Source organism: Streptopelia decaocto, assembly GCF_964273445.1.
Source record: "Streptopelia decaocto genome assembly, chromosome: 13".
Classification (NCBI taxonomy): domain Eukaryota; kingdom Metazoa; phylum Chordata; class Aves; order Columbiformes; family Columbidae; genus Streptopelia; species Streptopelia decaocto.
In genome coordinates this window covers 13,730,365-13,752,384 of record NC_138668.1, presented here as the reverse complement: position 1 = coordinate 13,752,384, position 22,020 = coordinate 13,730,365, and the positions used below count along the sequence as shown (strand labels likewise).

The 22,020-nt window shown below is 38.9% G+C and overlaps 1 protein-coding gene across 1 annotated transcript in view; it reads left to right on the top strand.

The window, feature by feature from the left end:
* Window positions 1-22,020, top strand: part of GRIN2A (glutamate ionotropic receptor NMDA type subunit 2A) — a gene marked incomplete at its 3' end in the record, with an annotated part of 164,781 nt that overhangs the window by 103,188 nt on the left and 39,573 nt on the right. The window contains exons 4-9 of the mRNA XM_082064546.1: window positions 2,811-2,925; window positions 12,350-12,555; window positions 13,995-14,163; window positions 14,284-14,437; window positions 18,676-18,801; window positions 21,194-21,423. Of these exons, the coding sequence (XP_081920672.1) occupies window positions 2,811-2,925; window positions 12,350-12,555; window positions 13,995-14,163; window positions 14,284-14,437; window positions 18,676-18,801; window positions 21,194-21,423 (1,000 nt within the window). The remainder of the gene's footprint in view (window positions 1-2,810; window positions 2,926-12,349; window positions 12,556-13,994; window positions 14,164-14,283; window positions 14,438-18,675; window positions 18,802-21,193; window positions 21,424-22,020) is intronic.

The following is a 22,020-nucleotide window of genomic DNA, read 5'->3' as shown; positions in this document are numbered from 1 at the left end:
TTATAATATCATCACAAGGCCTCCTGCTATCATGCCTTTGCAAAGGTTACAGCATTAATGAGATATGAAAGCAGATTAGCTACTAATCCAAGGTGTATGCTGAATTGCCCCCTTAAAATAATAAGCTCAAATTATCAGGCACCTCATTTAGCTAAGAACAAAAATATGCAGTTCTGAAAGTACTTCAGAAATGTATTTCAACCAATTTAGAAAACAAAGACATCATACACAGAATTAATCTTTGGCTTAAAACTCTATAAAAATAGCATCATACAAATACCATCTTTTCTTCACTCTGCTGAACCCAGAACAGAGAAGCACACGGTTGTTTCTCACAGGGACAAGCAGTTTAGGATCTTGGCCAGTAAAAGCAGAGCAGGACTTCTGTCCTTTGTGGAGGAAAAATGACAATTCAGAAAGGACCATGTATTTGTAGGTGTTGGTTTCTGAAGAACACAGGTAGTCGATAAATTTTGTGCAGAAAAATGTACTTGGGAAAACATGAATCTCTTTGAAGTTCTTTTTACTGCCAGAATTTGAGAAATTGGGGTAGCTCAGTCTGTGTCACTCCGTGGTATCTTTGTCCACAACTCAGACAATACCATTTTAAGAGACTTTTACACATTAGGGACTTTTTTTTTTTAACTTGCAAAATGTGTTTCACTACTAAATGACTGGTGAATTCACACAGTTTAAAATTATCCGCTGAGTTTGGTTTTTCACTTTAGATTTGTGGTTCATCTTTCTTTTTGGAGCACTTGAGCGTTAGTGCAGCTCCAGCCCTGCACCTTGTGCGGCCCTTGACTTAATTCTGGGCTGGGGCCTTTGCACATTAATCCCAAAATATGCCGAGCCATGGTTGAAATCTGGGGCGACGATTTTACCAAACTACATAAGAGAAGGGTGCAACTCGAGTCCTGGGCATTTTATTCCTCGGGTCACCATGTGTTTGATTTCTAGCAGTGAGCGAGCGTTGTGCTGTTTTCTTTCATGTATACGCAGGCAAATTCTGTCTGGTGGTTTGTCACTTGCTCTCACGGTGGCAAATGAGGTTTTTATTCCCAAGCAAGCTCTTTCAGTGCTGGATGAATGTAATATACAGGAAATCAGTTCAACTGAAAAGCAAAGTTCTGCCAAGGGGAAAATTTTCACGCCGAAAGTCTGTCACAAAATATGAGTTATTACGATGGGTGACTCTACAAACTGCTGTCACACTGGTGCCGAATGATGTTAATATATCTGTTTAGGGAGCTGCACATTTAATTATTAACTCTTATGATACAATGCCGTTGTTTCTTTTGGGTGTATATATTTCAGTGTGGTTCTGCTGTTGGGATTTACAGGTGGCTGAGTCAATGCAAAGCCTTCTCCCTTGAATGTGGAGCTAAAGAAGCACTACTACTATTGCTACAAAACCCCCAAAATAAAACAAAAGTCGCATGTAAACTGGTATTAGTTTCTTGTGGGTAAAATATCACAGAGCAATGTATGAACAACAGTTAGAGTAACTTTAACACCCTTCAGAACACATCTGTCTGAGACGTAAATGACATTGGTGTTGAGTTGAACTGCAGAAGGAAAGCACCTACGTGAAAGCTTGAATTGAATTTATTTCGATAAAATGCACGGAGAATTCAGTGCAATTCAATGCAATCCACTTCAGAACATGCAGATGGGGTGGAGAGCACGTTATCTTCTGGAAGCACCATGAGATCTCCAAGATTCCGCATTGCAGTTTTCCCTCTCCTGCCACATTGGCAGTCTGAAGTTGTGATTTTCTTCAACATGCCCAAAGAACACCAATGCCAATACCAGCCCTTTGCTCTTTTCCCTTTTGTGCCTGATTTTCTTTGGTGAGGCACACTCAGATAATGTATAAAATGATAGATTTTTGCAATATCGCAGTTGGGGGAGCTTGACCTGTGTGCCACGGTAGTTCACTCTTGGCAGTAAGATCCCTGTATTTGTGCTTTAAATAAAAACTGCAATTTCTCATTGCTCTTTCTGACCCTGGAGCAGTGGAAACAATCTGTTCTCACTGAGAAACACTGAAGCTATGTGATACTGGAGCAAATATAAATATGGATTTATGTAGTAAATCTGTGGAAAATTTTGAGAGAAAATGGTTTTTGAGGAAAGTCAAGTTTGTTAGATGGCTGGAATGCTGGCCATTGAAATACTAGACATTGAAATTTCACAGAAATTTCAGGACATTGAAATACTGGAGAGAATGAGGAGGAGGCGACGAGGCTGGTGAGGGGCTGGAGCACAAGTGTGATGGGAGCGGCTGAGGGACCTGGGGGGTTCAGCTGGAGAACAGGAGCTGAGGGGAGACCTTCTCATCTCTGAACTGCCTGAAAGGAGCTTGGAGCATGGATGGGGTTGGTCTCTTCTCCCAAGTAGCAAGTGATAGGACAAGAAGAAATGGCCTCAAGTTGCATCAGGGGAGGTTTAAATTGGATATTGGGAAAAGCTTCTTCCTGGAAAGGGCTGTCAGGCTTTGGAACAGGCTGCCCAGGGCAGTGGTGGAGTCACCATCCCTGGAGGAGTTTAAAAGGCGTTTAGACAAGGTTATTAGGGACGTGGTTTAGTGCTAGAGTTAGGTTATGGTTACACTTGATGATCCTGAGGGTCTCTTCCAACCAAAATGATGCTCAAGACTCCCCATGCTCCAAACGTCATCTTTCCACTACGTTCCCAGGATCTGGGGCATCTATTTCATCAGCGGTTCTGGTGACCGAGCCAGCTTGCTCATTAACTGCAGGACAGCTCATTAATTTTTCACTGAACTTGTTTTTCTTGCCTTCTAGGTTTATGATGAATGTGACTTGGGAAGGCAGAGATTTGTCCTTCACGGCAGATGGTTACCAGTCACATCCCAGGCTGGTGGTGATTGTGTTGAACAACGACCGCGAGTGGGAAAAGGTGAGCAGAGCCGTGGGGGCAGCGACCAGAGGAGCCGTGGGAGAGACTTGGTAGAACCCCGTTGATGACAAGTAGACAGGTTAACGTCACGGGTGTCAATGATGATATTCCGCTGCAGCAGATTTGTCACAACAGTTCAGAAATGATAATTTTACCTTATTCTGAGTAAGTCTAAGGAGTTTTAAGAGGGAAAGCAACATATCAGGGAAGATATGCCATGTGGATTTCAGATTTCTGTGAAACGTGCCTTGCATTTCTTCTTACAATTTACTAAAATAAAATGGATGAGTGAAAAATCTCCTGAAACTTATGTCTTAACTACTTAAATTTGGATGGATTTGTGTATATTGACAACTTCAGTCCTTTTATTTAATTGTTTTAGTATTTTTTGACAGATTTTAAACTACTTTTTTTAATAATGGTGAAATTATTGTTGAATCGGAGGATAATCCCTATAATGTTTGCCTCAGAACTTTGGAATCTTGACTTGTGTTCTCCTGGTAGCCTAATGATCACCATAAACCTCTATATAGACTAGAAGGAAAAGTTGCTGTGAAGAGTAAATAATATTGTTTTCTTATGTATGCAATACAGAAACAGCATGCAGTGACCTAGAATCTGAACATAGCTTGGGGCTGGTCCTCTAGATCTTACCGAGACTACGTCCTGCTACACACTTTTTAAAAGTCCTCTATGTCTTAATATCAGGGTTAATCATACATGCAAGTAATAAAAGAAAAAGCTTATAATGAGTGATTTTTCTTTAAAACTCCCACCTCGGCCTGTGACTGTCCTGGCTCTGAGTTTTGTAGACTGTCTCTTGTCCTGTGTTTTAAAAAAGGACATTAGAAACTGTATTGAATATGAGACTGTAGGAGAAAATACATCTGTATCATCTACCAGTTTTATTTTAATTTCCTAAAGCATGATCTTACGTTATCTAAATTGCTGCTGAAATCTATGAACTCTTTTTCTTATAGTTTTAAGATCCCATAAAATCAACTTACAACTTCAGATTGTAAGACCGCAAGGCTCTTCATCATGTTGAATAATGATGACAAAATAAGATTAATTGAAGGACATCTCAGTAAATATACTAGCCACGGCAAAACATAGAGAGTAGTCCTAGATAACACTATGTACTTCGTGATGTTCATTTGATGCAAATTTAGTTCTCTGGTTAAATTTAATCCTATCTAAATGTGTCATTCTGAATCTTTAGAGGAATCGTTTGCTCAGTAACCATTATGAAAATTTCTTACCCTGTTTTAAAATTCCTCAACAGTCTGCATCTCATACATCATGTTCTGGAAAAAATATAATACATGGGGAATATTAGTATGAGACACCAAGGGGAGAAAATAGTTAGGCAGCCAACAATGCTTATGGTGTAATAATTTCCTACATTTTGTACCTTGAAAGAGATTGCTCAAAGGACCAGGGGAGATTGGTGTGATGTTTCTGAAAAATAAGCTAACAGCAGCAAAGAAATGCTGGATATATGAACCAACATTGTTTCCAAGAAATAAGTGTGTGCACAGCTTTCTGTCTGGTGAACCCCAAACTGCTCATCGCTGTGTTTGAGGGGCTTCTAGGAAGAAAAAGAGTGACTGAAGGGAGGCTCATGCCCCCCAAAAAGTGTTTATGCATCTGCTTCTAGCTTCCCCTTTGCCTCAGAGCCCTTCTGGTAGACGGCCAGAGGAGTTTGGTGGAGCCAGCCTGCCCCAGCTCCAGCGTGTGTCTGCTGCTCCATCGCAGAGCTGTGGGAATGGGGCCAGCTTTAATTATGTCAGAGGGGAGAAGGGAAAGGCAGCCAAGAATGGGCTGTCACCACCAGAATTACTCTTCTGACCACAAGCTGATCCCTGCCTCTGTGGATGAAGACAAATAAACTGAGTAATGAATTATCCTGGCAAGCTGGATGTAGCTCTTGGCTATCTTGGAGCCGCCACGTTTATATCAGCAGAGAATCATTGTGCACTTCAGAAATAATCACAGAATAGTTTGGGTTGAAGGGACCTCCAAAGCTCATCCAGTGCCACCACTGCCATGAGCAGGGACATCTTCACCCAGATCAGGTTCCTCAGAGCCCTGTCCAGCCTGGCCTGGGATGCAATGATAATAATGGTTATAATAGTAATAATACTAACAGGGCAGTTCCTCTGACTTAGGGACATGAGTAAATAAACCTTGCCCACGCCCTGGTTTATTTTAACATCTCTGTAGTGCCATCTCAACGTTCTTTTCCAAGTTACATTTCTCACCCCAAATCTCTTAGCCAATATCTTTCCCTTTGGTCCTTTCTCCTTGCACTGTTTTGCTCAATTTCAGCACTGTCAAAGTTACTCATCTGACATCAAACATTTCCTGCTTTGAGTTTCCAGACAGGCACCTACTTTTACTTCCAATTACTTTACTGCAACAAGTATCATGGAATTGTTTTCTTGAAGTCTTATTAAATATCCTCAGTCATATATGGAAAACATCAAGTACTAGAATCTGAGTAATTTACTCATGAAAAAGTGATGACGCAACAGCCTGCTAATCCTTGTAATGTAACTAATGTACACAGAAATCACAAGTAGCTACTTTATTATTTATGTAAGAAAGAGTAATTGTGTTTTATGTGAAGATTTTTTTTACCCAATATTCTGCTGAAAATACAAGATTTAATATTAAAACTCAATTTTCCTTGGTTTTAGTATAATAATCTGCTTTTACTTAAATGCAATTTTTCTTCAGTCTCAAAATTGATATACTTGACTTGAGGCTTGAAGTTACAGAAAATCCATTCAACCATAGTTGAAGAACATTCATGTTACCCCTAGGAAAATAAGTTCATTTCCCTTTACAAATGGCTTGGGATCAAAACTTTGAAGTGATAACTTCACGTAATAGGGTTGACTGGGGGATTTGTCCTGTATCAGATTCTGAAAGAAGCTGGTAGGGTGGTAATAGTTGGAAGACTGAAAATCACTTTTGGGCACGTTCAGCAGGAATCCAGCGAGATGTTTTGACAGATCCTGAAGCAGCTACTCAAACTTCTGGCATCAACATTTGTGCTCTTGCTGGTAATCTTGACAGGCAAAGGGGCTGCTCTTCTCTGATTTTAAGAAGACAAGCTTGATGTGTGTTTTTCAGTGAAACTTGATAAATTTGCCAGAGATAACGGTGTTGCCCAAATATCACCAAAGTGCTGCAGGAGCACAGTGCTGGTGCTGAAAAACCTGCAGAGCTCCAGCAGAACCAGGCAACTTTTAGCATGGAAATAAACCAAATCAATCCAATATTAAAATAATATACTAGAATATAATTAGCAGTGGAAAATTTGGTGGTTTAAATAGCTGTGCCTATCATACATGTTAAGTAAGGTAGGGAGGACCGTGTTGCATTTAAAGGCGAGTGTATTCCATGTGTAAAGATGAGTTCCAGGTTAAAAAAGAATCTTTTACTGGTGGTCCCAGATACGTACAGACAAAATTACCATGATGGTCAGCATTCTGGGAGAATTTGTGAGATGGAAGATTTTGTAGTCAATGAATTTTGCAAGAAGCAAGAGTAAGAGGTACTATGTGGCACAACTGGTGGGTAAATGCCATTGCAAGAGCCGTTACCTACATCCAGGTTTATTCTAAATACAACCAATCATCTTTAACTTCCTATTAATGCAGGATTTAACATAGAACTCGATTTTGCTCTGATTAACTAGCGTATGTCAGATTGACAAGCTCTGTGTGAGGTTGTACACATTTGTAAGTAAACAGGAATGAGTGGGCAGAGGGTGTGCGACTCCTGCCTGGAATAAATGAACCAAGGTCTGCACAGAGAGCTCCATCTGGCTACGAGCATCCACCGTCACGGGCCCCAGGAAAAGCAGCTGTCCTGTCTAATGCTATGACTGAAACTTCCCTGGACAAGAATTGAAAACCCTAACACTCACTCAGACTTCTGACAGAGCATTTTGTAAGAGTACCATGATAACAGAAGGTCACTGAGATGGCACAGGGTAGTTTCTTGTGAAATCTCAATTGATTTCTGGGTGGGGGTCATAACAGCTGAATGATCCTGGTGCCTTATGACAGACATTCCCTAAAAGTTGTGAAGAAATGCATATATTTTAACTAGAACAGATGAAATTGCATGATCTTTTTTCATTTGCTGGTATGTCCTTTGTAAATAGCTCTGTGGCCTAATGTGATATATTATCTTCGCCCATAGTGCAAACAAGATGTTCTTACCATCTCTTAGGTTGTCATGTTCTTCGTTCCATCCTTCTTGCTTAGCTGTTTAGTCTTCCTGTAAATATGCGCTTACTGTTGAGTGAAAATTGCATATTGGTTCTGTATCAGTGAGCTTTAACTCAGCCTGAAGGCCTTTCCTTTGACCTTTACTGTACTGAATTGCACTGATTATTATGCAGCATTTCTTAAATCCCTGATACCCAAGGAGGATGCTTCCCTCCTCACTGCTCCTGTGAAGGAATTGCAGCTCCCATGGGAACTGGCAGCGAGTTGTGCTCTGCTCCTGTTCTTTACAGCTAATATTAGACAAGAATTAAAGGGCAGGAAGACTTTCAGGGCAGCTGTTTCTCTCTGAATGTGAAGGTATGGCCATCTGCACACTTCTAGAGGGCTGAAAGATCTCCACTGAGTGCAGAGGGTGATAAAATGTCTTCCCTTACTGGGAGGTGGCGGAAGAGGCTGTCGATTTGTTGAGCTCTTCCTTTCATATGACATAATCAACTCATAAAATGTCTTCTTCGGTGTGAGTCTGAAGTCTTGTGCTACATAGAGTTATATGGACCACTTCCCAGTGCCAAAACCCTACCATCTACTGGTAGGATCTGGTGAGTGCTAGTTACTAATTCTCTATAGAAAGACGAAGCTACAGGAGGTGGCAGCTTTCCCTTCCTCCCCGGAGTGTTTGTGATCACCCCGGCTGCTGGTTTTCCTTTGGGCCCTGCTGCTCACTCCTGCCCGCGAGGGGACAGCCGCACAGTCGCAAACCCCATCTGAGATTCTGCAGCAAATTTTGAAATCTTCAAAGTCTTTAAATGGACGCCTTCAAATCACCCAGGACTGTAAACCAGCACTCCCTATTAATAAGACATGAAAGTGCTCACCTCGTGTTTTGTCATTTAAATTTAGTCTGTCATTGTGGAGCATGGACCTTCAGAACCATGCGGCAACACGAAGGGATGCAGCAGAAGGTGTGTGACAGATGCTGTTTTGGAGGAATGATTTTGCTCTTGTGCTTTGTTCTGCAGCTGCCTGTTATTGCTACCCCGACAAACTCAATTTATGCTTTCTAGCTATCAACTTAAAATTTGCCAGAGTGGTTCTTCCTTGTAAGTGGAAATAAAAGTAATAAATAGTTTTTCTATAAAGCAAGATGAATTAGATTTTGCATTTGCTCAGCATTATTTTATTCACAAAACTGAGACAGCTGAAGAAGTATGTCTGCAATATGTGTGTGTGTGTTTCACGTAGAAAGAACATCCCTCAACATTTTTCTCTTTTCAAAGGTTTAGTCGGGTAGTCCTGGGAGTGCATTTAGTACCCCTGTTGTCATGTAACATATTTTTTACAAACGGATGATGACTGTGTATTGCGTACAGTTCCCATCTGCTGGGAAGAGGCTGATAGGCCGTGGTTATTTGTTTGTTTTCTGTGCGAGATGCCGGTGTGACAGACTTTGTGTTCGTGCCAGTGTTGGCACATGAGGGAGAACATACTCTGCTCTTTTCTCTCCCTCCTCAGGAGCTGGCCTTGCTCTTTTTGTCTGATTTGCTGGTCTCTGTGCGGGTGTGTGATTAGGATTATGTCAGTCATCCTTGTATTATTCAGAGACTGCTCTAGGGTGCAGCGGGAGAGGTGACTGCGAGGAACAGCAATACGGAACTTTGCAAGGTGCCTGTCTGTCTCAGGCTTCTTGTGTTTACGTAGCTGTTACACAGAACCACACCAAATACTTCAAAAAATAAATAGCAATCTTTACACAGAACCACACCAAATACTTCAAAAAATAAATAGCAATCTTCAAAAAATAAACAGCAATGCATGAGGCGGTCAAACCTGTGTGTAATCCAGGGAGTTTGTGCGATGCGGGGGATGAGGTGAGGACGCTGTGATTGCTGATTCAGTCTGACATCAAACAAGCTCTTCCCTGCTCTCAGCCAGTTTTTACTTTCCTTCATGTGTCCTGTAGAGATAAAACCAAAGGGAATATTCTAGACGGCAAATGAAGATGGAGAAAATAGCAAAGAATGTACAAGTTTGAAAGAAATACAATTACATATGTACCATTGCAAGTCTGTGCTTGAAGCTGGTTTGCACCTATAATAGTGAATTAGGGGTTTGACTGACTGTTTTTAATAAACTGTATGTTTTATGGGAGTCTTCTGGCCATAAATCATTTGGGCCAGCATCTTTCCCCAGAACAATTCTATTGCCTTTTTTCAAGTGAATACCATCTTCTATGGGATCGAAGCCACATCATTATCAGTCTAACTAGGAATGACAGAAATTTATCATAAATCTCCGGATGTTTCTTGGCATTTCCACACAGAGTAAAGGCATTAGCATGCAATTTTTGACAGTTCTGTAATGGAGCATGTCTGCCTTTTTTGAGCATTATCCTCAGCTCAAATTTTATTTTTTTAAATGTTTGTTTTACAAATACACACTACTGTGTTTATTACTTCAAAAGCTCTCTTAATGCTCTCCCCCCTCCACTTTCAAATCTAGCAATGCAGATATTCTACTGTATCTACTCAGAATAAGATCATTATCACTTTTAATTTCTATAGTAATATTAATTGGATTCTTAGGAGGCCTAAGCAGGAGAGCTCTCTTTCTAGACGCACTTTTGGACTCTGCACTTCTTCCCGGTGAGGGTGGCAGAGCCTGGCCCAGGCTGCCCAGGGAGGTTGTGGAGTCTCCTTCTGTGCAGACATTGCAACCCGCCTGGACACCTTCCTGTGTAACCTCATCTGGGTGTTCCTGCTCCGGGGAGGATTACACTGGATGAGCTTTGAGGTCCCTTCCAGTTCCTGACATTCTGGGATTCTGTGAGAAGTTCTATTCTACCCATCTCCCACCATATCAAAATATAATTTTGACAACCTTGCAGGCTGGTGCAGTGTTTTAACTCCCTGTTGTCCTCTGGCTACCCTTTTCCAATGTGATGGCTTGGAGACTGAGGAGATAAGAAAAAGCTGCTGAATGGCAACGAGTTCTCTTGAGACTGAGCCAGGACAACTAGGAAGGTTTAGGCTGCAGAGAGAAAGAGTAAGATGCTCATTCTTCACTGAAGTGGTGACATTTCTTCAATAAAGGCACTCTGTTTCTGTGTTACATGTGAATTCACCACTATTTTATTTTTGTGGACCTGTTAATCTGTGACAGACTGGCTGTGGAAATGTTTTCTGTTCTCTGCTAAGAGTACGTAGAGTTACTGTTCTGTACTGGAGGTTTATAGTGCAAACTAATGTGTTCTAGTGGACAAATAATTTGTCATTAACTTAGAAAATGTTGCATAAAGAATATCTGTATCAGGGATACTCATATTAACAGGTAAGCATGCTAATTTAAACACAGACCCCTTCTACCTCAAATCCAGATGCTTGGAGTTGGACAGAGGATGCCACGTTTAGTTCATTTGATCATTAGCTGTAATGACCATGAAGCAGCACATTGCAAATGAATGCTGCCAAACGCTGGAGGCAAGTGAATTTTGAAAATGTTCAGGTTGTTAAACTATTTCACTGTAAAATGGTTCATTCAAATCTCACCGTTGTCTCCTACTGAGAGCAGCAACTGAACTTTTCATATCCGACTTTTTGTATTTTACATATGAACTTTTCCATGTTCTGCAGCATTTCTAATGACTTTTACAGGTGAAAACAGGACTTGACATGCTTTTTTAAACTCAGATATTTATTTTGCTTTGTTGGCATAGGTAAGCCACTTCAATGGTGTTGAATAAGGACTAAACATTTGGGATTGCACACAAATTCTTATGCTTTATAAGCATATAATGTTCAGAAATACAATGAGCATTTGTAGTTGTTATAACCTGTGGCTTGGTTTGGTATTTCCCTAAACATTTGAAGGCTGTAAAGACATTCAAAACAGATATTGACTGGATCTAATACTAGATTTGACTTCCATAAGTGACATAAATGCTGATCCTGCAGGACACCTATATATGGATACAATTTCATGAATTCTCTTTATTAGGACAGAAACCTGCTCATGTTTTAGTTTTGCTTATTCTACAGCTTTTCTGTGTCATTTCAACCATCACCCTGTGAAAAAGGGAGACTATCAATTGTACAATGATCTTGAAAGAACTAAATAATATATGAAGATGTAAAACATAGTATAAATAATTAATACCATTCATATTCTTAATAACAATTATATAATTAGCTTTGCACAAGCAAATATAAAAATCCTCCCATATTTTGACTATGTGCTTTAATTGTATAAAACTAAATTCTTACCCTACACTTAAATGAAAATTTAAAACGTGTTTTGACCATTCAGAACTCTAGCAGAATGATGGAAGTGTCACATGTAATCTTCAACAGTACAGCTGCTTTAAAATCAAATACCAAATAAACATGGAAACTGTTCACTTGTGAGTCCAGCATCAGCAGCAGAGCTAGAGTGTTCAAAATATTCAAGTCGTGTGTTCTGGAAGTGGAAAGAGGAGTAGGTTAATTCAGAAGAGATAATTTAGAATAGTAAACAAATGTACAATTTTAATGTAAAGTGGTGTATGCTTTCTTAAACATCCCCACCAGTTGGCTTTAACTAAAGCAGAATAAAATGCATTATTTGTAATAAGAACTAAATCATGCACAATTGAGCTTGTGTTTATAAACCTGGCTCAGGTGAGATGTAACCCTGGGTAAAGGGTTTCATGATGACCATGCAAACGATAAGAATAGTAGCGTTTTCTCTTTTGAAAAGATACAGAAATGATTTTATGACACTTTGGTTATCAGTCTGGTGTGTGGGTGGATTAATTTTTTTTTTGAGAACAGTTTTCTTATTACTGCAAATTGATCCTCGTTACAGATGGAGTATCTGCTAGCTGTTCTGTCTCAAGCGGACATGGCACATGTCAAATTTCAGTGCAGCTATCGCCAGGGGATAGATAGTAATAACTGATGTCACCCAGTCTTTAGAAAGCTCTTTTCTCTTAAAATAACGTGACCTTATTTGTCTCTTTCACATTGCATCTTCTCACTTCATGCAATTACTAAAAAGTTGCAAAGTAATTTTGATAACAAAAACCCAAGACAACTGTCTTGCCAATGTAATTTCCTGTACCTGTATCCAGGCACATGTGATATTAGATCTCGTTTGTCAAAACCAGCAAGCAGCTTTTATCTCTGTGTGTCTTGATGTTTTAGGTGGGGAAATGGGAGAACAACTCGCTGAGCCTCAAGTACTCTGTCTGGCCAAGGTACAGCTCTTTTGCCGACAGCGACCCTGACGATAACCACCTGAGCATTGTCACCCTGGAGGAGGCTCCCTTTGTCATCGTTGAGGATGTAGACCCTTTGATGGAAAGCTGCCAAAAAAACACTGTGCCATGTCGTAAATTTGTCAGAATTAAGTAAGTAAATGCACAGCTTTCCTCTTTTGAGTGCAAAATATATTCTATTTTCTCATTAAATATTTCTCTTGCTTCTTAAAATTGCTTTCTGATACTTTGCTGTTCTTTTCTTCTTGCTATCTGTATTTCCTTTTCCTTCTCTGTTTCAATTACTCTTTGTCTTTCCCTGTCCCCCTCAGTGTCCTCTTGTTTGCACATCTTCCTTTTTATAAGTTGAAACGTTCTGGTTATAAATGGTTCAGGTAAGTCACATTGAATTAACAAGATAGTAAGTTTATAGTAAGTTGAAAGTCAACTAGAACTAGCCCTTCCAGTCACAAGAAAGAAGATTGTGTTCTAACGCTGGATTGTTTCAATGAGTCCTCTTTGAATTGTTTCCAGTTATCATGAAATATGCCCATTTTAATTGGTCTTTAATGATTTGAGAATGTTTTCTATTGAAAATGTATGTTTAGGCTAAAGTTTGGTACAGGATAAACTACTCCAGTATACAATACCAGTGTGACTTATTGTCTAGAGAAAAGTCCCCTGCTTTGATTGCTCTAGAACTTTGAAGTGGTCATTAGAAATCAGTGGAAAATTTCTCATTGTGCATTTATCAGCGTTTTTTCACCTGTTCTATTCTTCAGTCTACGTATTTACGAATTGAGTGTAATAATAACCAATTTTTTTTTTTTTACTGAGCAGATATTAGGGGATATAATGCATGTTTCTGAAGATTTCCAGAGGCTGCTGAATGCTAATGCACAGACTTCCTAAGTCCAGATAAACTTTTTTTTTTTTTTTTAAACATAGCTGCACTTAGTTGAGTTCTAAACTATTCATTTTGATTTTTGGGTCCTTCAAAGCCTATGAAATATTGCATTGGCTTCTGAAGATGTTTATACTGGAAAGTTCTAGAGGTCATGGAATGACCATTTCAGAAAAGCATAAAGGGAAAGTCCTTGTCTTTGTATTCCAAGGTGACCTGGAATTCACCTTCTCTGAGTGCAGAGGAAGGTGCAGCATCCAGTGTCATTACGGTGAACTGCTGCGCCTTTCCACAGCTTACATGCGGGAGCCCTCTAATTACTAAATGACATGTAGTCTTATGTCTTGAGAGTAGAAGTTATAAATGTTTTATCTAAGCCTAAGAGAATAGTACAAGTAGACTACGTCTTGATGGAGAAGTGCCGTGCACTAGGCTGGATACCGCAGCACAAACACGTCAGACAAGGTCTGTGTTATCTTCTAGTTATGTCTCACCAAGCAACTGTGCTAGGCTTAGTAAGACCTGCAAACACCATGTAAAGCATCCTGTGGATTATTTTTCCATCATTCAGAAAAACATGGTCACTCACAAGTATGACAAAATGCTGTTTCGCGGTATGCTGAATCTTGCCGTTGTGGTGATTTTGTTTTTCCCAGTAGAAATATTTGTCTCTCTTCTCTGTTGACAGCAACTCAACTAATGAGGGAATTAATGTAAAGAAGTGCTGCAAAGGATTCTGCATTGATATCTTGAAGAAGTTGTCTAAAACTGTCAAGTTCACATACGACCTGTATTTGGTGACTAATGGGAAACATGGCAAAAAAGTCAATAATGTGTGGAATGGAATGATTGGGGAAGTAAGTTCTGTTAGGTAAAAGAGCTCTTAAGTAAGAACTAGGGAATGTTTGTAATTCTTTTGGAGAAATGAGGTATTCTCTACCGAGTAATATTGGTGGCATCTTCTCTTTGTGGCTCAGGTGGTTTATCATCGTGCGGTTATGGCTGTGGGGTCTCTCACTATTAACGAAGAGCGCTCGGAAGTGGTCGACTTTTCCGTGCCCTTTGTTGAGACTGGGATTAGTGTCATGGTGTCACGGAGCAATGGCACAGTTTCACCATCTGCTTTTCTAGGTATGATTCTTCAACCCCTCCAGATCATTTAATTGCATTTTTATAGAGCTGGGTAGGTTTCATTGTTCATTAAGGTGTATAGTGCATTGACATGTTTCTGTTAAGTTTTGAATTTTACATTAGGAAGTTTCTATCGTGTTGATGTGCTGATTAATGTGATTACTAGTACATGGAGATGGTGCTGTTGGTTTCAGGTGCTGTAAGAGAAAACCAATGATCATGAGTTCAGTTTGAAAAATCATCACCCAAAATCTTCAGCTGGGAAAATGACTTCCTCAAAACCTGCTTCTTTACAAACTAATTTATGCTTGTTTAGCCCATTATAAATGGTTTCATATATTTTTAACATTCACATTTGCAAAATAATTTTAAAACCCCTCGTAGAATAGCTAAGAAAAAGAGCCTTCCTTGTGATTAGGAGATATTTGACAGCTAATTGGATATTTCCGGCTTCTGAACACCGTGCTGCTGCACTGGAGAGCTGCTGTTTGCTCCATTGGTGCAGCTGAACAGCAGAGATATAGCAAAGAAATGAAAGACTGGCCAGAAAGCAGGGGGGACATAAAGAAACAAAGACTTGGCTTGTCTTTCCTTATTTGCTTCATCTCATTTGTTCCTTTCTCCTTTCATTATTTCCCTCCCCTTGTCTTTTAGTGCTTATTGTTTAGTTCTGTATTTGTTGGTTAGCCTGAATTTACCTGGAGCTGAAAGAGAATGAGCCATGAGATGGACCAAAAGTGCACAAAATGCTGTTATGCTCTTCATAGTGTATTTGGACCCAGCATTTTTAAAGATATTTTGCAACAGAAAGTAGTGCTAATAATACTAAAATAGTTTCAGTGAAATTGGAAAGAAAAAAAGAATCAATATTAGGGAACAGTTTAGTATGTTCAAGTCCATTGGGTCAGCAGTGATGCCATTTTTGCCTCACTAATTGTATGGTTAATTTTTAGGTTGCTAAAGTAGGTTCTTCACTTCCACTGAAATCACATGTAGCCATCGAGGAGCAGATTGTTGGTGCAGTATCAGCTACAAGTGGGCAAATAATTGGGTTTTCTTACACAAGAATCATTATTTAGCCGCAAAGCTTATTTCTCAGACCTGTTCCACAAAAGGCACGTGTCAGAGATGATGCAAATAAATATAACTCAGGGAGCGAACAAATAACCTCCCAAACCTGGTGATACCCAAACAGTTTTTGTTGGTGGTTAATATTTCTGTTTAATGAATGAATTTTAAAATTAAATTATAAGAGGCTGTACTTTTAATGAAAATATTCAGATACTTTCTTTTCATTTCTATGAGTCATGGACTTATAAAGTTAATTAATATTTAAATTGCCGTTGCAGCATGTTGAAATTATTGTTTGAAATATAAGTACAGGGGTGTTTTCTAAATGTTCTGCAAGTGTAGTTGATTTTTACTATGGACACATCTTAAAAACCTGCTTTACCACAACTATCCAAACAGAGGCTGCTTTTGCATTTTTCACAACAACAGAGTTATTAGATTTCTAAATGCATTTAATGTTATCGGTTTAGTCGGACGTACATATAATTCAAAAAGTAAAAATAACCTCTTCTTCTAAAGCTCTATAGAATAGCATTACTTTTGAAAAAATCTGATTTACTGCACCAATAAATCAAGACTGTGCTCTCAGAAGTATGTTCAGGGGGTTTTTTTAGACACAGATGAAATTGCCACTTTACTGGAACTGACTGTGTATTTCGATGAGGTGTATGTAGTAGTAAAATGCTTTGGCAGAATTTATTCACGAACTGATTTTATTTCAGTTAAGCGAATGGCTAAAAATAGAGTCATCTTACCTAATTCTTTAATTTTTTTTTTTTTAATTTGTCAAAGATATATTTTTTTAATAGCACTTGATTGCACTTCATGGAAATACCTGTTTTTGTGATTTGTTCCTATGTGTGTAGCAAGTACGGGATTTTGTCTGAACTGGATTTTCCATTTGCTGGTGGTGTCCGATAGATGTGAGTAACGGGTGGGCTCGCAGCCTCTTCCTCATGACCTGCTGCATTCTGGTTTTCATGTGGGTGTCATCTTCAAACCAGAATTTTATCCACATTAAAAAACTTCATATCATACTAAAATTCATATATATTAGATTCACAAATAATTTTGTAAAGATTATGTGGGGATTTGATTCAACTTTATTTCAACAAATGAGCAAAATAAAGGAGACCTCAAATCTGAATTTTTATATAAGAGGGAGAGAGTTGATAGGTGAGGTCAGTTTTCTTTTTTCAGAGGCATTGATGGAATAAGAAATCTATGCCCCTGTCTATTTTCTGTCTTGTTTTAAGTACTGGTTTTGATGGTTTGAGGTAAAACTCAAAGTTACTGGAGTTAAGACATCTTCATTGCTCAGTATTCTCATTGCCAATCATTTGAAATGTACACTGGCAAGTCATATATTAGTATTTTTCTGCCATATCATAGCTTTGCTGAAGATTATTAGAAAACCTGCTGCTTGCCTGAGGGAAGTTCTCTTTCTGTCCTTTGAGAATCAAAGAACAGCCCTGGATGTGTCATTTGATCTCTAATGTGACAGGAAGATTGACTTTGTTATTCGATTGGTTTTGTACTTGTTCAATCTTACCGCTTGCTATTCTAAATAGCTTTTTATTTTTCTATAGCTTCTTTTAATCCTCCACCTCATTACCAGACTGCTTAAATTATTAAAGAACATTCTGCTTAAACTGTTGTTTATAGCTCGCTTTTCCACATCAGCTTGTTTTGCCCTTTGCCTTATTTAGATTTTGACAAATTACCATTGCTGCTTCTGATAGGTTTTATCTGGTTTGCTTGATTCTGTGAGAATGCTGTCCAAATTGTATGATAGTTTTACATGAATTCAAATTTGTTCCAATTAATGTGTGAATCCATAGAATATTTATATTCACTGTATTCAGCTACACAATATCCTTTACCTGTCTGCATCTGAAGGGATCTTTTTCTGCCTTTTGAGAATTCTGTTATTTCGCTACTTTACTATTCTCTTCCAAGCAAATAATGTCATTTCCCGCAATGACAGAAGAATTCTCAGTGGTTCAAATCTGAATTTAAATTCAAAGAATGAAGAAGTTGGGATGGAGGAGCCTCTTGGGCTTTAAAAAACAGGCAAAACATTGGAACAAACTGATTTTTTTGTCATTTCAAGTGCTTCTTTATTCTGTCCTAATTTGAAATAGTATACTATTTCTTTTCTCACACTTCACAGCACACTCGCACTTGCATTTTCTACCAAAATTAGGATACAAAATGCTTCCAGAGAAATTGACTTACTAAAAAGCTATTGTTTTGCCATACAAACCCTTTCTTACATATATCCTTATACCATGACAGATACCGGGGACTCCTAAAAATGACAGAATTTGTGATCAGGCAAAAGCGATATTTGAGAACTTTGTGTTATCACATACTATTACCACACATACCCAACCCTTTCAAAAATTGGTGCTTAGTCTCCTATTTGAAACTGCTTTTAATTATCCATTCCAACCTACTTCTTTTCCTTAAGTGTGTTTTTTCTGCCTTTCAAACTGATATTCCATTTTCCTTAAAAACATTTTGATTTCAGAAATATGCTCCTAGCTGAGAATCAGACTGTCAAAAGGATGTGTTTGCAGTTGGTAAATCAACATCTTTGTTGCAGGTAGATGAAAGTGGACACGGAGAGAAAAAAATCTGAAATAAGAAATATTTACTTTGAATGCAAGTATTTAACTTTTCTCCCTAACACTTTTTTTTTTTTTAATAGAAAATGAGGGAAATCTACTTCAATGAATTACCAAATGTATATAAACATATGCTTAATTGCTTTTGCTCTGCAGGAACACAGTCATGATGGTTGGACCATTCTGTTGATAAATATATGTGGTATAAGATAAATAGGAATGGGCTACCTGATTGTAAACTGAATAAACAGTGAGTCAAACCCACTATTTGCCCTTCAGTGTCAGTTAAGGCTTTGTCCAAGAAAAGTCTCCATCCCTTGGTTTTGAATTGCCACTTACATTTAAGTTTTGACTGTCTGAATTTTGTGTATAGTAACAGCAGTTCTTTGTATATTACTATTATTTGCTAGCATTGTGGTCGGAAAAATTGAATTTAAAGCAAGCCGCTGGGCTTGCCCAGCCGAAGACATTAGGATTCCTGTGCTGCAACTGGTTTAATGAACTGTGTTTCTGTTTCTCTTGTCTGTTTCGCTGCAGAGCCTTTTAGTGCTTCTGTCTGGGTGATGATGTTTGTGATGCTTCTCATTGTGTCTGCCATGGCTGTCTTCATTTTTGAGTACTTCAGTCCTGTCGGGTATAACAGGAACTTGGCACAGGGGAGAGGTAAGCTTTGCATTTTACACAACCCTCGAGCTATAAAAAAAATCATGTGTTTCCCATCCCTTGCCCTCCATCTGTTAAAATAAACATGACATAGGAATGAAACAGTGAAAGCAGCTATGAAACTATGTTTGCTTTTCATTTAAAACATGATTTCTTGAGGGCTTATATGCCTATGTTTATATTCCAATTCATTAGAATAAAGACATACAGAAGGATAAGTGATATTAGAGAGAGCTGTTTTCAGGCAGTGTTTGGTTAGTATTCTATATGGTACCAGTTGTTGAGTCACAGCATTGGAATAAGTTCTACAGACTCCTGACTCTCATGAATTCAGTTCAGAGAGAATGGTTTAAACTGGTGTGATTTGGTGGGTAATCTGGAAAAACAGCAGTTATATGGTATGTAGTTTTATATAGTCCCTATGAAAATTCTGATGAGCTCAGCCTGGAAATGAGGCCAGTGCCAGAAGGGCAGCACTTCTTTCCCTGTAGCATCCATGGTTATAGAAACTTCATTCTTAAAATATACCAGCACAACAGATTTAATACAGAGCTTGCCTTTCTCAGTGAACGTTGCAGTTGTATGTTATTAGCACTTTGACCTAAGAATGAGGATTCCATGTGTTCTGGTGCCCTCACCCTTCCCTTTCTTTACTTACAGTTCAGAGTGCAGCCTGTTTTTAATTTCTAAATCATACTTGCCTTGTTTTATAACAAGAGATCTTCCAGCTTGGTGAACACAGTTCTGGAGACTATTAAAAGCTAATGGTTTCTTCTAGATTATGATTGGTTCCTTCCCTGAAAAAGGGGATTAGTATGATGTTCAGATGATGTGATCATTTCAGTAAGATGGTAAACGTGTAACCTCTGTCCAAAACAAACACTGTGTTTAGGGAGGGGAAATCAAAGGTAAATACAGACACTGGGGATGCACGAGGCTGCTCATTTCTAGGCCACCTCCCATGCCAGAATTGATTATTTAGCGTACTTGTGCCTACAAAGGCATATTATGGCACTAGACCGTCTTAACTTAGCTCTGGATCCACCAATGCAGCTGCCATTCTTTTGAAACATGGGAAGCTTAAAATAAATAGGAATCTTTATGTAGGTTGCTCCTTTCCCTGGGCATTTTTGGCAGGATGAAGCTCAATGGTAATACTGGTAATACAATCTGCAATGGCATAAATGGAAGTTTAGCCTGCTTACTTGTCATATGCTTTCCTTATCATTATTGCTCAGAAAATACATATTATTGCTGTATCATCTCAATCTTAGTTGGCTCTAGAAGCTGATTTCATAAACCAAAAGTCAGCTCCATTGTGTTTTTTTAGTGCATTCTATCTTCTGAGCACGGCTGCAGAATAGAGAGGATAATCTAAGATGTTGGGCTTGATTGCATTAGGAAAAATATGCATTGTGTTAGAGAGCATTTCCACTGAAATGAGAACATTCACTGATTACACCCACTTTGGTTTTTATTGTTTTAATAATAATTAAATTAATAACTGAATCAGAGTTTGTAATGTGCATCACCTTGGATAAAGGAGCAAGGTAGGGAAGGAGATAATATTACAGGTGTCTGCATCAGAGCTTATTGTCTGAATTGCTATTGAATTAAAAAATAGATACTTATAAAAAGGTCACATGAGTCACATGCAGGGGAGGCTTGTTCCTCTCCCCTGAGGATGAGGGGACCATGGATGAGGAGCAGTGACTGTGCTGGGGAGAACAAACTCCTTTATTCTCAGAGGCTCCACAACCGAGGCTGTTTCAGCAGATAATAGGGTTGCTCACCCACTCTGCCACGAACCGGGCATGAGGTGTCATGCTGACCATTTCTTCTGGCTTTGGGGTGAATTAAAAGCTGACTGAAAACAGGAATAACAAAAATTACAGAATGGATTAGCTGGGACAGGTTTTTACCTGCAAAGCCAAGGCATTTGAAGGCAGGGATGAGACCGCACATGTGAGGCAGCCAGAGTTACAAAATAATTTGGGTGAGAAAAGTACTAGAATTGAATCATTCAGACTTAAAGCCATAGTTTTCCATTTTCCGTGTCTGCTGGCACAGAAGACTGAGGGGCAATCCTGTGGCACACACATTACTGCAAGAGACAGCTCAGTTTGCTTCTCCAAACTTGTGCTTTCCATTTTCATTTCAAAACTTTTGAAGCCAATGCCACATATAAAAATGTTGAAATATTTTTGACAAATATGTCATTACCATAGAGAACACCTATGATACATCCTTTGATTCCCCTGGGAGTACAGTGAATATGTATTGAAATATTTTTTAACCTATATCTTTGTGAGCACTTTGTTGTTATTACATAAGGTATCTTGCCAAGGTCTGATGTAATTGCTACAAAAATAACTGCTGTTGGCAATGACAGATCCCCACGGACCATCCTTCACGATCGGGAAGGCGGTGTGGTTGCTCTGGGGCTTGGTCTTCAACAACTCTGTGCCTGTGCAAAACCCCAAAGGGACAACCAGTAAAATCATGGTATCGGTCTGGGCTTTCTTTGCCGTCATCTTCCTGGCCAGTTATACAGCCAACTTAGCTGCCTTTATGATTCAAGAGGAATTTGTTGACCAAGTGACTGGACTGAGTGATAAAAAGGTAGGTCTTCAGCTCACAAGAGGTCAGTGTCTGTTCTTTATAATCCTTGGACAAATTTGTACTTTGTGCTAAAAAACTGAGCAAGATAATAAGCTAAAAGTGGATGATTTCCTTCTGACTGTAACCCTTTAACAAACCTGTGACCCAAAGTATGAAAATATCAGACTGTTTTCAAAGCCTTTATGTTGCATTTTTCAAAAGTAACTGCATTAATTGAGAAGTACTCTGAATTTGTGATGGAAATCAATTCCTGTGTGATTAAAAGGAACGCCTCACCAATGTAAGACAGTGTGAAAAATGAAGAAGTCAGCTTGAATGCAGGGAAGGCATATTTGAAATTATTTGAATGGCTCTGTGTGGAATATTAATAAACCAGCAACTAGCCAGTAATTATCAGAAGCCGGGTAGTGCTCCTGGAAGGATGTCCTTTTGCTCTCTATATAGTGTGCGAGGAAGTTATAGAAAGAGTTCAGATTAAATGGTGCCAGCACAAATAGGCAAAACGATGATAAAAAGTGATGCTTATTGTCTGTGGATGTTTGAATGTTTTCCTTGCATAAAGTGGCAAAAGTAAAGAGGAAAAATAAACAGAGAAGA